The sequence below is a fragment of the Populus nigra genome, chromosome 9 (assembly GCF_951802175.1).
Source record: "Populus nigra chromosome 9, ddPopNigr1.1, whole genome shotgun sequence".
Taxonomy (NCBI): Eukaryota; Viridiplantae; Streptophyta; class Magnoliopsida; order Malpighiales; family Salicaceae; genus Populus; species Populus nigra.
In genome coordinates this window covers 838,736-854,083 of record NC_084860.1, presented here as the reverse complement: position 1 = coordinate 854,083, position 15,348 = coordinate 838,736, and the positions used below count along the sequence as shown (strand labels likewise).

General features: G+C 33.2%; 1 protein-coding gene across 2 annotated transcripts; it reads left to right on the top strand.

Moving 5' to 3' along the window:
• The first annotated feature begins 1,962 nt into the window (after nt 1–1,962).
• LOC133703806 (calcium permeable stress-gated cation channel 1) lies at nt 1,963–14,057 on the top strand. Of its 2 annotated transcripts, none has more exons than XM_062128488.1 (12): nt 1,963–2,329; nt 2,708–3,027; nt 3,280–3,438; nt 3,743–3,878; nt 4,176–4,277; nt 5,361–5,480; nt 5,611–5,691; nt 5,904–6,244; nt 6,334–6,579; nt 6,952–7,276; nt 7,501–7,734; nt 13,632–14,057. In XM_062128488.1, exons 2-12 carry the CDS (start codon nt 2,714–2,716, stop codon nt 13,944–13,946), a joined length of 2,373 nt encoding a protein of 790 aa, XP_061984472.1. In that variant the 5' UTR covers nt 1,963–2,329; nt 2,708–2,713; the 3' UTR covers nt 13,947–14,057. The 2 variants fall into 2 exon arrangements, with proteins under 2 accessions (XP_061984472.1, XP_061984473.1); XM_062128489.1 differs by lacking the exon at nt 13,632–14,057 and adding an exon at nt 9,658–10,276.
• The last annotated feature ends 1,291 nt before the right edge of the window (nt 14,058–15,348 follow it).

The following is a 15,348-nucleotide window of genomic DNA, read 5'->3' as shown; positions in this document are numbered from 1 at the left end:
TTTGTTTTTTTATTAATTTTTGTGTTTATTTTTAAAACTCGTGAATTATAAATATATTAAATAATACTTATAAAACTATATTATTTTTCCTATAAAAAATTATATTACGATATTTTAACATATATACGATATTTTAACATATATATATATATATATATATATATATATATATATATATATATATATATATATATATATATTAGCATGAGCCACTAAAAACTCAATATCCATGTATAGCAAAAACCAATTGTAATAAAAAGACAATAGCAATAATAAGAGATATATTTTAATTTGTGAGGTTTTGAATTTCCTTTTTAAAGATAACCGGTTTAAGTATTATAAATTTTAGAATTATTAAAAATTTATATAATTATTAATTTTAAAATTAATAAAATTAGTCGAATACATATAAATTATTTTAATATTTATTAAAAAAAGAAAAAAGAAAAAAGACAATAGCTAGCTAAATTCTGAAAACTGTCACTTCCAACTAACAGTTGGCTGTCTGCCTCATTTTAAAGCACACACGTATTTAACACTTTTCCCACGCGCCAGTCTATCAATAAACAGCGCGTGAAACAATTCTCCTCTTCCCTCAAAAATCCACATTGTAGCCGTTAGAAACCACGTGGCAACTTGCCGACACTGCTCATGGTTGTTAACGACGATATATTTGTCTTAAATAAGCTCTACTGGTTTTTTTTAGCCTTGAATTTATGGGCAAATACAAAATAGAATTCAATAATAATAATGTGATTCAAACAAGTCCCTTGAGTTAAAATTCATGCAATTTCATCATAAAATTGTTGTTGAACTAACAATCAAGCCCCATGAACACTAGTGAGTTTTGGTCGATTTTGAGGAGTTTCGGGTGTGATCGTATCTTGATTACTAAAATTGATTGATTGATTGATTTATAGTCGTAGAACATGAAAAAGGATCTTGTTGTACAGGAATAAAGCTTACTGATTATGTAATTTTAAATTTATTTAGATTTTAACTTTTTATCTAACAATACTTTTAGATTTGTTGTTGATGGGTCCATCAAATCTTATGTAAGAAAATTCTACTTTGATAGAAAAAGCATTATCGACTATTTTTCATGAATATATAAAGTGGATGATTAAGATTGTGGTAATTTTTTTTAATTTTTAAAAATATTATTTGTTTAAAAATATATTAAAATATTTTTTTATTTTTAACATTAGTATATCAAAACTATTGAAAACACTATAAAAACATTAATTTAAAACCTTTTCAACGCACATAAACATAGTTTTAATCGCAATGTCAAATAACCTCAAAGATTGTTTAGTATTGTGGTTGTTTTTGTTTTTTTCTCAACCATGGAGAAAAAGTTGTTAAGTTAACCAAATATTTTTAATTTTTTTACATTATATCTCACATATAATTGCATTTAAAATTTTAATTTTACAGAAATTAAATTATCTTGTGTTTTTATTCTTGAAGATTTATTTTTTATTTATTTTACAAGAAAAAATTCATCACTGTAATTTTAACCAAATACATTTTTTTAAATCAATTTTTTTAAAACCAAAACAGTAAAATTACTGTAATAGCAGACATAGATAACAAATCCTCCATATCTATTTTTTATTCTTGGCTTTTAATTAATGTTTAAATTCAAAAATTTTATCTTTGTATTACATAATACAAAACTCTTTTCAAGATTAATAGTTCCTATCCTCGCATCATACAAAACACTTTTCAAGATTAATAATTGCTATCCTCACTTGATATTTTAAGAGAGTAATGGGACACCACAAGCATCTACATCAATCAAAATGTGATAGATAGAAGAACTTGAACACTAAAAAGAAAGCATTAATAGTTTAAGGACTGAAATGAAATAACCAAGATAATTACAACACTGAATTGTCACTCCAAGAAAAGCAAGCTTCTTTGTGACTACAAATAAAATAAAAGGATATCCTCCAAATGGAAGTCGTTATCGTCGAAAACAGCGGAGAAACCCACTTGCCATTTTCATTGTTCTTTACTCTCTTCCTCTCCTTCTTCATCGTCTACTGCTATGTTGTACCATTTTCGGAACTTACCTTTTGTTATCTGCATTTGCTATTATAATGATTACTTGTCGAAGGCGTTTATGGTAGCGTGCTAGCTGCTCATCCTCTGTAAGGGAGAGGAATAATGTTGTTTGCTTGGATTAAGCTAAAAAGCAATCCAAACACTTCTTAATTCAACTTTCTCTGGGAGACACTCAAAGTTAATCTCAGCTTTTGTTAATTATTAAGAGGGCAAATATAGCATTGGAGATAACGGAAGAAGTTGGTTGATAGTAAGCAAAGTATGGTTTTTTCTTAGCTCCTTTTGTTTACTGTTTGTGTTGATTTTTTCTTTTGGGTTCTGATGTGTGAAATAGTTGTTGAATTTGTGACCCAGATGGAAAGAAAATGTTTAATTTGGAGATTAGTTTGATGTTTGATTAGGATTGTTTTAAAGTTGGCTGATTTGCTTTGTAAGTATCAAAAGGATGAGTGTTTCTTTTTAAATCTTGCTTGAAAATTTGTTATCTTTTTATGTAAAGGGGTGTTTTTCATTGAAAGGAACTGTTGGATGTTAAATATAGTAGTTCAGTTTTTGATGTGTTTTGAGATTTTCTTGAAAAGTTGTTGATTTTTTTATGTTTTTGACAAGGGTTTTTGTTTTGGTTTTTTTGTTGAAGGTATCAATGGCAACGCTAGGAGATATAGCGGTTTCGGGGGCTTTAAATCTACTGGGTGCTTTCATTTTCTTATTGGCATTTGCAGTCTTGAGGATACAACCTTTCAATGATAGGGTTTACTTTCCAAAATGGTATCTCAAGGGCTTAAGAAGCAGTGCCTCGCACTCGGGGGCTTTTGTTCGCAGGATTGTGAATTTAGACTTTAGATCGTATACCCGGTTTTTAAATTGGATGCCTGAAGCGCTTAAAATGCCTGAGCCTGAGCTTATTGATCATGCAGGATTGGATTCAGCGGTTTACTTGCGAATTTACTTGATGGGGTAATGCTGTTATACTGGTGTATGTTCATCTTTGTTTTCCTATGCTTAATTTTTTATCAAAGGGTATGTGCTGTACGGTTTCATACCTCTATTGCAAATGGTAGTGAAATTTTATTATGTTGGTGCAGATTTCAAAAAGAAAGGGTGGCTAAATACTGCTATTATCCTTTGAACATGTTAGAACAACTATATTTTTGAAAAATGTTTGTCGTTTGTTGTTGTGCACTGAGCTAGTTTTTGTTGCTTATGCAGACTTAAAATTTTTGTGCCTATAGCGTTCCTTGCTTGGGCTATCCTGGTGCCAGTTAATTACACCAATGATACTCTAGAGGCAGCCCAGCTGGCGTCCAATGTAACTGCTAGTGACATTGACAAGCTTTCAATTTCTAATGTTCCACTTAAATCACAAAGGTACGAAGCCATCAATCATTGCTAGCTCTTGCTACCTTACCATCTCTGAGCATTCATGAATTCTTGATATATTCAGATATATTGATCACAATTCTCTTACTACTTTATAAATGATTCGTTATCTGTAGAATGTTTATTGATTGCTTATCTACCAAAAAACAAGAGTAACTGTTTCTCCAAAAGACAATCATGGGGTCTTGTTTTTTTTTTCTGTGTTTGTATTATCCTACATCTTCTACTTCCAGGAATATCTGCTCCCTTACCTTTTCATTTTACACCAATATTTATGTTAATTGCACTGCAGATTTTGGGCTCATATAGTGATGGCCTATGCCTTTACTTTCTGGACATGCTACGTGTTACTGAAGGAGTATGAGAAAGTTGCTTCAATGAGGTTGCAATTTCTTTCCTCAGAAGGACGCCGTCCAGATCAATTCACTGTAAGATGAACTATTTTCCTTATTGATTTATTCCTTTATCAAACCTTTTTCTCTCAATCTTGAGCTTGTTTCCCTCCATTTCCATTTCTATATATATGCCTTAAGTGAAATATTTCCAAAATGGGAAGCAGTTCTTAGACCTAAAAAAGTTGGGCAGGATTTGTCTGTGTAACAGTCAATCTCAGATTGCTTAATGTTGTAGTACAAAATTTCAATTCTAGTTTACCCATTGTATCAGCTTTTCTCCATCCTTCTCTCCTTCAAGAAACTTGAATAATAATTGCTTACACTTCACAGGTCCTTGTTAGGAATGTACCTCCGGATCCAGATGAATCTGTCAGTGAGCTTGTGGAGCACTTTTTCCTAGTGAATCATCCACATCATTATCTCATTCATCAGGTATGTTTTTGCTCAAGCAGAATTTATAGTGTAAATATCTTTGGTAGAAAGCTATGAATTTTATTGATGATATCAAGGAATAGTCTGCATCAGTCTTGTTGTGCAAATTATTGAAAACCATTTGTTAGATATGTGTATTGTGGGCAGGGCATCATGTGGGTCAATTGTGTGCTAATGACACTAGAAAAATTATATATCATTATGGGACATTTGTTGGTATGCATTTTGATCATAGCTTTTCCTTCTGTGCATATGCAAGCCAGCTTCCATATGTAAACTGTTCCCTCAGCAATTGCTTATTCCTATCATGTTCTTATCTTAGTTTTTTCTTCAGTGGTTTTGATTGTGTATTGTGAACCTTAATTATTTTAATTGTGTTATGTGCTGTTTTTTTATCATAGAATTGAAAAGGTGTTATTCCATGAGTGGTCTGTGAGATTTGAAATGTTGCAAACCTTAACGTTTAATTGAACTAAGTGACTAAATTTCCTTGTTTCTATTAATGGATTTGTAACCAGTTGACATTCCCTATAGGACATAGAGACTTCATTTTTTTTTCCTAAATAGACATTTAACAGAGGATTGCACAAATAAACTACTTTGAATTTTCTTGTCTTTTGACTCAGAAAAATGATAGAAAAAAGAAGAAGAGAAACTTGGATTTTTTTTTATTTGCTGAACTAAGAATGTGCACCTCTTTGTTATCATATAAGTATGCTGTGTAAATATTTATTGCTGGTGTGATTTGTGGGAAATGTTCTTGGACATAAAGAACACTTCCTATTTTCTTGACAAGTTGAGTGCTGCAGCTCATAGTAGCTTTTCATCATTTGGATTAAATAGCAAGGGATAGGGAAAAGGTTTGGTAGTTGAGGAGGCAACATGTGGATCTCATATGGTCTATTGAGTGGCTTTAAATGGACTATTTACTTAATGGAATATTTAAATAAACCCTGGCTTTTATTATACTCCTGAAATTCTAGGATAGTGTGTACTTCAATTTTTTTAATCCTTGAACTATGCATACTTGGTCAAAAAATTTGGCTTTGTGAATATTTTTAGGATTTAAAATTTTTAATGTAGGTGGTGTGCAACGCAAACAAACTTGCCAGTTTGGTCAAGAAGAAGAAAAGTAAGCAGAATTGGCTTGACTACTACCAACTCAAGTATGACAGGAATCCATCACAGAAGCCTCTTAAGAAAGTACTTCTCAAAATTCAATCCGATATATCTTAAGTAGTTGTTGCCTCATTTCCGAATCTAATGTCTATTACTTTTGCCTGAACCCCAATTACAGTTTTAACCTCAAACTTTACTTTTCTTTGCTGTTCAGACTGGTTTCCTTGGGCTTTGGGGTGAAAAAGTGGATGCAATTGATCATCACAAATCAGAGATTAAGAAACTGTCAGAAGAAGTAAGCCCCTAGCTTCAATTTCTAATCTAAATTCCTCAATCTTTCAAAAAGTTTGAATTATTGTTTTGTTAGTTATTCATAAGTATATAAATCTGCAACTTCTTGTTCAAAAAAGCAAAACCATTGTTCAAATGAGTTAGAGATGCTGCTTTACCAATTACTATCGAATCACCCCTCTGATCTGGGTCATGTATCATTCTGGTATAATTCAGATAGAAGAGGAGAGGAAAAAGGTTTTAAAGGATCCAAAGTCTATAATGCCGGCAGCATTTGTTTCATTTAAGACTCGATGGGGTGCAGCTGTATGTGCACAAACTCAACAATCAAGAAATCCGACTTTGTGGTTAACAGAGTGGGCTCCTGAGCCGCGTGATGTATATTGGGAAAACTTGGCCATTCCATACATGTCACTCTCTGTTAGGAGGCTGATAATTGGAGTTGCATTCTTTTTCCTTACTTTCTTTTTCATGATACCTATTGCATCTGTGCAAGCTCTAGCAAGCATTGAGGGAATCGAGAAAAAAGCCCCTTTTCTGAAGCCCATTATTGAAATGTAAGTTTTCTTTCTTTCATCACAGTGCCTTCTAACTTAAATGCAAGATTTCTTTGTTAGAAATTATCAACTGTTTATTTTTTATGCAGAAAATTTATCAAATCCGTTATCCAAGGTTTTCTACCTGGCATTGCATTGAAGCTCTTCCTAATCTTCCTGCCAACAATTTTAATGATCATGTCTAAATTTGAAGGCTTCCTATCTATATCATCTTTGGAAAGGAGATCAGCAACAAGATATTATATTTTCCTCATTATCAATGTATTCCTTGGGAGCATACTCGCTGGGGCCGCATTTGAACAGCTAAATTCTTTTATCAATCAGTCTGCTAATGAGTACGTTATTCTCACATATCTATCAAGTATTTATTAGGGTGTAAGCATTTTTCATAGAATTTGGTTGCATTAGGATGAATGGCACTATATACTGTAAGATCCAACCATTGTTGGTAGTGTTAATGCTTAGTGAGAGATGTTATTCTCATGGCATGTGCCTTAAAATGATTTCCAACAACTTGCATTTTATTAATTCTCCCACCAATGATTTAATTTTATCTCACTTTTCATTGATCCAGAATCCTATTATCCTGAGATGAAACTCTAGGATCTAAGTCAATATGTTTTTCATCTTTATTGCCTACAACTTCCATCAAGTGTTATAATTGTTTTCTCCTTTGTTTTGCTCATTTCTTCGTTTATGGATGGCAGAATTCCTAAAACAATAGGTGTAGCTGTTCCATTGAAAGCAACTTTCTTCATAACCTATATAATGGTTGATGGTTGGGCTGGAATAGCTGGAGAAGTTCTAATGCTGAAACCACTGATACTGTATCACTTGAAAAATTTCTTTCTGGTGAAGACAGAAAAAGACAGGGAAGAGGCAATGGATCCTGGCAGTCTTGGTTTTAACACCGGCGAACCCCGCATTCAATTATATTTTCTGCTAGGTCTTGTATATGCAACAGTGACACCTGTTCTCCTTCCATTCATAATTATTTTCTTTGCCTTCGCCTATGTAGTGTTCCGTCATCAGGTAAATAATTGATACCTTTGGTTAAATGATGTTCCATCAAAGGACAATTCTATTGTGTATGGTTAATGTCTTGTCAACTAAATGATCAAAACCTGCAATTTAATCCAAGTTTGAAGATGTTCTGGGCCAGGGCATTACAACTAGATAGTATATTTGTAGCACAATCATATGATTTGTCCTTGGTCATGTGTATTCACAGTTTCCCTATGTTTACACCTTGGCAGATCATAAATGTTTACAACCAAGAGTATGAAAGTGGTGCAGCATTCTGGCCTGATGTCCATGGGCGTGTTATTACTGCATTAGTAATCTCACAGCTGGCTCTGCTGGGACTGATGAGTACAAAAGAAGCTGCGCAGTCAGCACCATTTCTCATTGCTCTTCCTGTACTCACTATATGGTTCCATAGGTTCTGCAACGGACGCCACAAATCTGCTTTTGTCAAATATCCATTACAGGTGTGTTGGTGTCTGCATATTCTGGAGTTTACACTTTTCATTCTCTGTTGATTTTTATGTGCTTCCTTGTTTGCTCGCAATTGATTCTCCTGCATGACACTAATAATTTCTTATATGCAACTATGAACTCGTTTTAGTTTTATGTCAAGCTAGAGCTGTTTAATGCTAGTGTTTGGTGTGAAAAATGTTCTTTACAAACTTGGGTTATTTTTGGATGTAAAAGCTTGATTTTTTTGTCATGAAGCATGAAATGCCTAGCTGTGTTGATGACATTGTTTGTTTACTGTTGTGAAAAGCTTGATTTGATGATAATGGAGGAAGAGAAAGAGGAAAAATTTAACCACTTTCTTTTCAAATTATAGAATTTCTGAGGTTAGCAACACTTGCATTACCAAAATAACTTCTTCAAGGATCTACAAACTCCTTACAAAGATTTATAATCAGAGACTGTCCAAGCATTAGAGAGTTGCCAGAGTGCATTGGTACTTTAAAGAACTTCAAACGTTGTCCAAGGTTGAGCGAAAGATGCCCAATGGGAACGGGAGAACGTTGAAGAAGCTGTTTTGGTAATGCAAGTGTTGCTGGTAACCTTGGAAACGTTAAAATCTGAAGGGAAATTGGTTGAATTTTTTTCTCTTTCTCTTCTTCTATTATCATCAAATCAAGCTTGTCACAATGGTAAATAGACAATTCCTCCATTGCTGTTAGGTATTTCATGTTTCGTGGCAAAGAGATCAAGCTTTTGCATAAAAAAAATAAGCAATTTCTTATAAGCAGTTCTAGGTAGTTGATACTACCTAGTTTAGGTTCCCTAACATAATGCTTTTCAATTGAATTCAAGATGTTTGATTAATTGATTTGCTAATGAAGAATTTATTTAGTGTTAGAAATTTGTTTTAAAAGACATGGTTAATGGGCATGTTTGAGGTCAAATTAAAAGTGTGGTCCCCTCACTATTAGGGTTAAGATTGTTGAAAATTATTCTCCAACAAAAATACTTTAACATAAAATATTAACTTCTTTTAAAAAACAATTTTGGATGAATGAAAAACTAATTTCAAAGAACTATTGGTTGACATATTTTGTTAACTTAAAAACTCTCGGTTTCACATTACAAGATTCACATGTGGCTTATGTAGTGGTAAATTGAATAGTTGCTTTTAAAGGGGATATGTTTTAGGCTAAGTGAGCTTTTGGGCTTTAGCCACCCATGTTTGCTCGGCATGGGATCGGGCTTAAGATTTGAGTTTAATGTAAAATAATTTTTTTGGCCTGTAAAGAATTATTTGTTGTTATCGTATGAATAAATAGCAATTCTTTCGGTCATTCTAGAGCTTAAGTTCAATTTTTTTGTAGAGAGATTTTGAGTTTGTTTTCCTATTTCATGGACCTTGTTTATATAGTGCAACTTTGAAATCAAGGCAAAACGATGGAAATTATTTTTCTTAAAGTCATTCTAGAGCTTAAGTTCAAGTTTTTTGTAGAGAGTTTTTGAGTCAGTTTTTCTAGTTCATAGACCTTGTTTATAGTGCAACTTTACAATCAATCCGTTTACACCAAGTGACGAGGAATAAAATTTTAAGAATAAAGAATACAATCCTTGTTAGCAAAGTAATTTGCATTTCTTTCTAAATGTTTCAACAAGTATACTTGACATTCTATTTAAGATATTCAATATTATTGCTTTGTCTATAAGATTGTGGTTTTAATCTTTAAACTTGTGAAGTTAGTGTGCAATTTTATGTTTGTGCACCAACATATTTAGGTAAATTGGTTAAACCAACTTTTAGTAATTTATTTTTAGTTTGTTTATCACCATGTCAAGTAACTAAATAGAATCAATATATACACGATCTACAATTAGATTAGAGCAAAATGACTCAAAAGCGGAGACTACTAATCTTGTCTTGAACTCTGATTTAGGAAGCAATGATGAAAGATACCCTGGAACGAGCAAGGGATCCAAACTTTAATTTGAAAGCATACCTTCAGGATGCCTATATTCATCCCGTTTTCAAAGGTGGTGATGATGATGAAGACGATGATCTGAGCAAAAAATTGGAAACCGAGAGTGTCCTAGTGCCTACAAAACGCCAATCACGAAAAAATACACCAGCACCAAGCAAAATCAGCGGGGCATCCTCGCCATCGTTGTTTGAGGTAGTTAAAAATGGCGATCCTTAAAAAAAACAGATTGCTAAATATGACACATACATGACAACACCTTTCTGTACATTTGAAACGATCCATTACCAGTAGACAGTGGCGACTTTGTAAATTAAACGAGTCAAGAACTTTCTGTAGAGGGCAAAGGAAGAGGGGCCAGGTGAAACTCCTGACAGGAAATCATGTTCTGGGTTTTATGGCATTGAGGGCTCTTCAAACTTCAAAAGAGATGTAGATTAATGAGAGCATTGTAAAAGGTAGATATTGTGTATGTGAATTTTTCATGATTGGTTTGTACAACTACACGTATTCATATTTATTGTCCTAATCAACGATGATATCCCTTGTATCTACGCATAGCTAGGGCTATTCCGTACTTTGCTGCATTGCCCTCTGATATTATACAAATGTTACCCTGCAACATGGCACACCTATTCATTAGCTCAATAAGCACATATTCTCACAACAAGAAGGCAATGTAACCACCTATAAGACGTATCCCAATTCTCAAATGAACCATCTCTAAGAAGGTGCACGCTCTCTTGCAAATATTTCTTTGTTTCTTACTTCAGCCTCGATCCACTCGAACCGCTGAGGGCCGAGGGCTTGGTTTCAACCTCTAAAAGATAGGAAAAGACTTTATATTTCTTTTTGAAGAGTAAGTAGGAAACTTAAATGGTTAGCTAAGTGATACTTTGATGGGAAAACTTCAACCTTGTACAATTTGAAGACTGATAAGTAATCTCAACCATAATTCATCAATTGATTTACACTCATCCCCAGTTCTTTCACTTGAAGTCAAAGAAAAGACCTAAACTTTAACAAACAAATCCACTTGCCATTTGTCTCCTTACATCACAAAGTGGAGCAATGGAGAGGAGTGGAAGAATGGAATGGCGCGTAATGGAAAGAAGAGATGAACCAAGAAGAAGAAAGAGGCTTTAAAATTTTGAATTACCGATATATTTGACTGTTGCAAGAATTGTAATAGACACGTCTTGGCCAGAGGTAGAGGAGTGAGTGAGCTTGTCTTTCTTCCAAAATTAGCTTTTTTCTGGTGAATCATCCAGATCATTATCTCTCTCACCAGGTATGTTCCTGCTCAAACTGAATTTATATTGTAAATAATCTTTGGTAGAAAGCTGTTAAGAAATCTTTTGATTGGAAATTTTCACTTCTGATAGTTCTAGAATATAAATTTTTAATGCAGGTGGTGTGCAATGCTAACAATCTAGCCAGCTTGGTCAAGAAGAAGGAAAGCAAACAGAACTGGCTTGACTACTACCAAAACAAGCATTCCAGGAATCAATCGCAGAGGCCTTAGATGAAGGTACTTCTCGAAATGCAACCTGATATATCTTAAGAAGCTACTGCCTCATGTCCAAATCAACTGAATACTGCTTTTTCTTTCACCAAATTTCAGTTTTGACCTCAATTTTTACTCTTGTCTGCTGTTTCAGACTGGCTTTCTTGGGCTTTGGGGGGCAAAAGTGGATGCAATTGATCATCATGTGTCGGAAATTGAGAAACTGTCAAAAGAAGTCCCTATCTTCATTTTCTTATCTAAACTCCATAATGATTCAAAAACTTTAAGCCACTTAGTTGTTTTTTAGCATATATATCTAGCTTCTTACTGCGAAAAAAGCTAGTATATGAAGTTTATTAGTCCCTTTTAAGCTTTTTGTTTCCCATCCACTATTTGCATAGTGCATCACCACTCTATTTTGATATGATGGATGGTTCTGTTATTATTCAGATAGCAGAAGATAGGGAAAAGATTTTAAATGATCCGAATTCTATCATGCCAGCCGCATTCGTTTCGTTCAAGACTCGATGGGGTGCAGTGTTTTGTGCACAAACTCAACAATCAAGAAATCCAACTTTGTGGTTAACAGAGTGGGCTCCTGAGCCTCGCGATGTGTATTGGGAAAACTTAGCCATTCCATATGTGTCACTTTCTGTTAGGAGGCTGATAGTTGGAGTTTCATTCTTTATTCTTGCCTTCTTATTCTTGATCCCTATTGCATTTGTACAATCTCTAGCAAGCATTGAGGGAATTGAGAAAAACCTTCCCTTTTTGAAGCCTGTTATTGAAATGTGAGTTTCCTTTCATCACAATGCTTTATCACTTAGTTGCAAGATTCCGTTCTTAGAAATTACTGATTGCTTCTTTTTTTTTATGCAGAGAATTTATCAAATCAGTTGCCCAAGGATTTCTACCTGGGATTGCACTGAAACTCTTTCTCACATTCCTGCCGACAGTATTGATGATGATGTCTAAATTGGAAATCTTCATGTCTCTATCATCTTTGGAAAGGAGATCAGCAATGAGATATTACATTTTCATCATTATCGATGTGTTCCTTTGAAGCATACTCACCGGGGCTGTGTTCGAACAGCTAAATTCTTTTATCAATCAGTCATCAGTCTGCTAGCAAGTATGTTATTCTCAGAATTCTGTTCATACTCTACCCTCAGCATTTCCTCTACAATTTCAGTGAAGTGTTTTCTTTATTTATGAATTTCTTGCACATTCCCTGTGTGCAGAATTCCTGAAACAATCAGTGTAGCTATTCCAATGAAAGCAACTTTCTTCATAACCTATTTAATGGTTGATGGATGGGCTGGAATGGCTGGAGAAATTCTAATGCTGAAACCACTGATAATTTACCACTTGAAGAATATCTTTTTGGTGAAGACTGAGAAAGACAGGCAAAAGGCAATGGATGCTGGTAGTCTTGGTTTCAACACCAGCGAACCCCGTATGCAGTTATATTTTCTGTTGGGGCTTGTAAACGCAGCAGTCACGCCTATTCTCCTTCCATTTATAGTTATTTTCTTCAGCTTTTCTTATGTAGTGTTCCGTCATCAGGTAAGGATTCCATCCTTTTGGTTTGTTACAGAATCATATATAAAACTATTTTTAAGACCTCACATAGGTTAATCTGTCATGGTAACAATGCCTTAATAATCAAGTGCTTAGAATTTTGAATCTCACCATCTCAATTTGTACTTATGCAGATCATAAATGTTTACAACCAAGAGTGTGCCACTTATGCAGATCATAAATGTTTACAGCCAAGAGTATGAAAGTGGCGCCGTGTTCTGGCCTTCTGTCCATGGGCGTATTATTACTGCACTAGTAATCTCACAGCTGCTTATGATGGGACTGTTGAGTACAAAGCAAGCTTCCCAGTCAACACCATTTGCCATTGCTCTTCCTGTACTCACTATATGATTCCATATCTTCTGCAACATCCTCTACAGATCTGCGTTTGTCGCATATCCATTGCAGGTTTGTGACTGTTTGCATATAGCAGAGTTGATGCTTTTCTTGTCAGTTCAAGTATTGATTTATTCTGTAAATCCCCTTTTAGTTTCCATTGATCTTCCTGCATAATGCTCATCATTTCTTATATCCATCTGAAATTATTATAGGAGATGTCAAGATAGAATTACCTATTACTAGCATTTGACACACGAAAAAAAAGGTTGTGCGTGTCTATAACTAGTTGTAGACAATTGATTCTATCATGATGCTTGTCAAATAATCTTGCGGAATCGCAAAAGGATCGATCCATATGACGTCCCCCAACTAGTCCAGGATTAAGGCTTTGCTGTTGTTGATGAAATTCAAGCATTTATGCACTAATGAGGAGATGATTTGGGTCAAAACAAAATGAGTCAAATGCTGCAGAATACTAATGCTGTCTTGGGTTCTGGTTTTTCAGGAAGCAATGATGAAAGATACCCTGGAGCGATCAAGTTCTCTGAACTTTAATTTCAAATCCTACCTTCAGAATGCATATATCCATCCAGTTTTCAAAGGTGGTGATGATGATTGTGCCGAGTATCTGAGCGAAAAGTTAGAAACTGATAGTGACAGTGTTTTAGTGCCTACAGTTCGACAATCGCAAAGAAATACACCAGCAATAAGAAGTAGATCATCCTCACCGGCTTTATCCGACGAAGATAGAACAGTAGAGCCTGAAAGTATGAAACTTACAAGCCAACATCTCATTGCATGGCATATTGCAATGACATGAGACAGCTGGATTAGGCATTACCTTTGTGTATTTTTCTCTGCTTTTAGTCTTTGAGCATCCCACGTGATGATCATTCATAATATATACAACAAAAATACTTAAACTATATAATTTATTAGGTTGGTCCAACAAACTATTACTTTAATTAAGTTTATCAAGTTATGTAATATGAGGAAAATTTAATGATGATCAAGGAATAATTAGTGATATCATGTTAATTATTTTCTAAGTCCAAAAGAAATAAATACAAAAAAAAAATAGAAAATAAAATTCATGATCCATCAAAAGTGATAAAAATATCTCTATCTAAGATTTCTTGCTTTGATCTTGTATTTTTTTTCTAAAAAAATAAATCTAAAAAATAATTAATAGAATATTACTAATTATTTTTTAAACAGTATTAAATTTCTCATAATCCATCTAGGTTTTTTTTTCCAACAATGTAATTCAATAAACTAAAATCAAGATAGGTTTAGTGGTTTAAATAGTTTTTTATTTTTATTTTGTAATTAATTTTTTTTAAATTACAAGAAGAACAGATATTTGATTCATAAATTGTAATAAAAAAATATACTTTAACTTCATCATTAATTGAACAGATTAACCCATATTAATTTAAATCAATCAAATCGCTTTATTTTTTAACTTAAAATGATATTATTTTAAATTTAAAAAAAATTAAATTTTAATAAAGTTAAAAGTAGCATAAATTTATCGCCACAAAGATTAAATTCAATTTAGGTTAACTCTCATGTTTTTTATTTATACCGAGGGTGTATTTAATATTGCATTTCAAAAGTACTTTTAAAAAAAATTAAATTTTTTTATTTTTTATTTTAAATTAATATTTTTTTTATATTTTCAAATATTTTAATATATTTTAAAATAAAAAACACTTTAAAAAATAATCAATATTAAATTTCCCTGCATACTCTTCATCTAGTCTCTAGTCGGTGTGATAATCTGAGTTTTTAAATATTATCAATTTTTGTGCAAAAGGATTTCTTAGGGAACTGGATGCCATCTGTGTAAAAACAGGCTTAAACTGTGTGTCTTGACGTGACTTAACACAGATTTCCACGCATCTAAATGCCCTTGACTTGCGGTTACAATTTACAAGCAACAGTTCCTTGACACGCAAGGTTCTGTTTTAATTCCTCAGATCAAGGAATATTAATATTAATTAGTTATGACTATTTAATATTGTTTTCTAAATTAAATACACCTTTAATGCTTCCTTAATAGAATCCATTGAACTGGGATCTCTGTAGATTTGGCAATATTGGAGGGATCCTTTCCTTTTTCATAGAAATATTAAGTATTTAAATCGCTTTCTAATTATTATTTTTTCTCATCAAATGTTTTAATATTTAACCTTACTATGATCTTAAAATTTAACGTA

Bases quoted from the DNA above. Each gene is read 5' to 3' on its own strand.
- LOC133703806 (XM_062128488.1), top strand. From the start codon at position 2,714: ATGGCAACGCTAGGAGATATAGCGGTTTCGGGGGCTTTAAATCTACTG. The intron at 3,879-4,175 runs GTAAGATGAACT...TACACTTCACAG, and splicing joins GCCGTCCAGATCAATTCACT to GTCCTTGTTAGGAATGTACC. The intron at 5,481-5,610 runs GTACTTCTCAAA...TTTGCTGTTCAG, and splicing joins CACAGAAGCCTCTTAAGAAA to ACTGGTTTCCTTGGGCTTTG.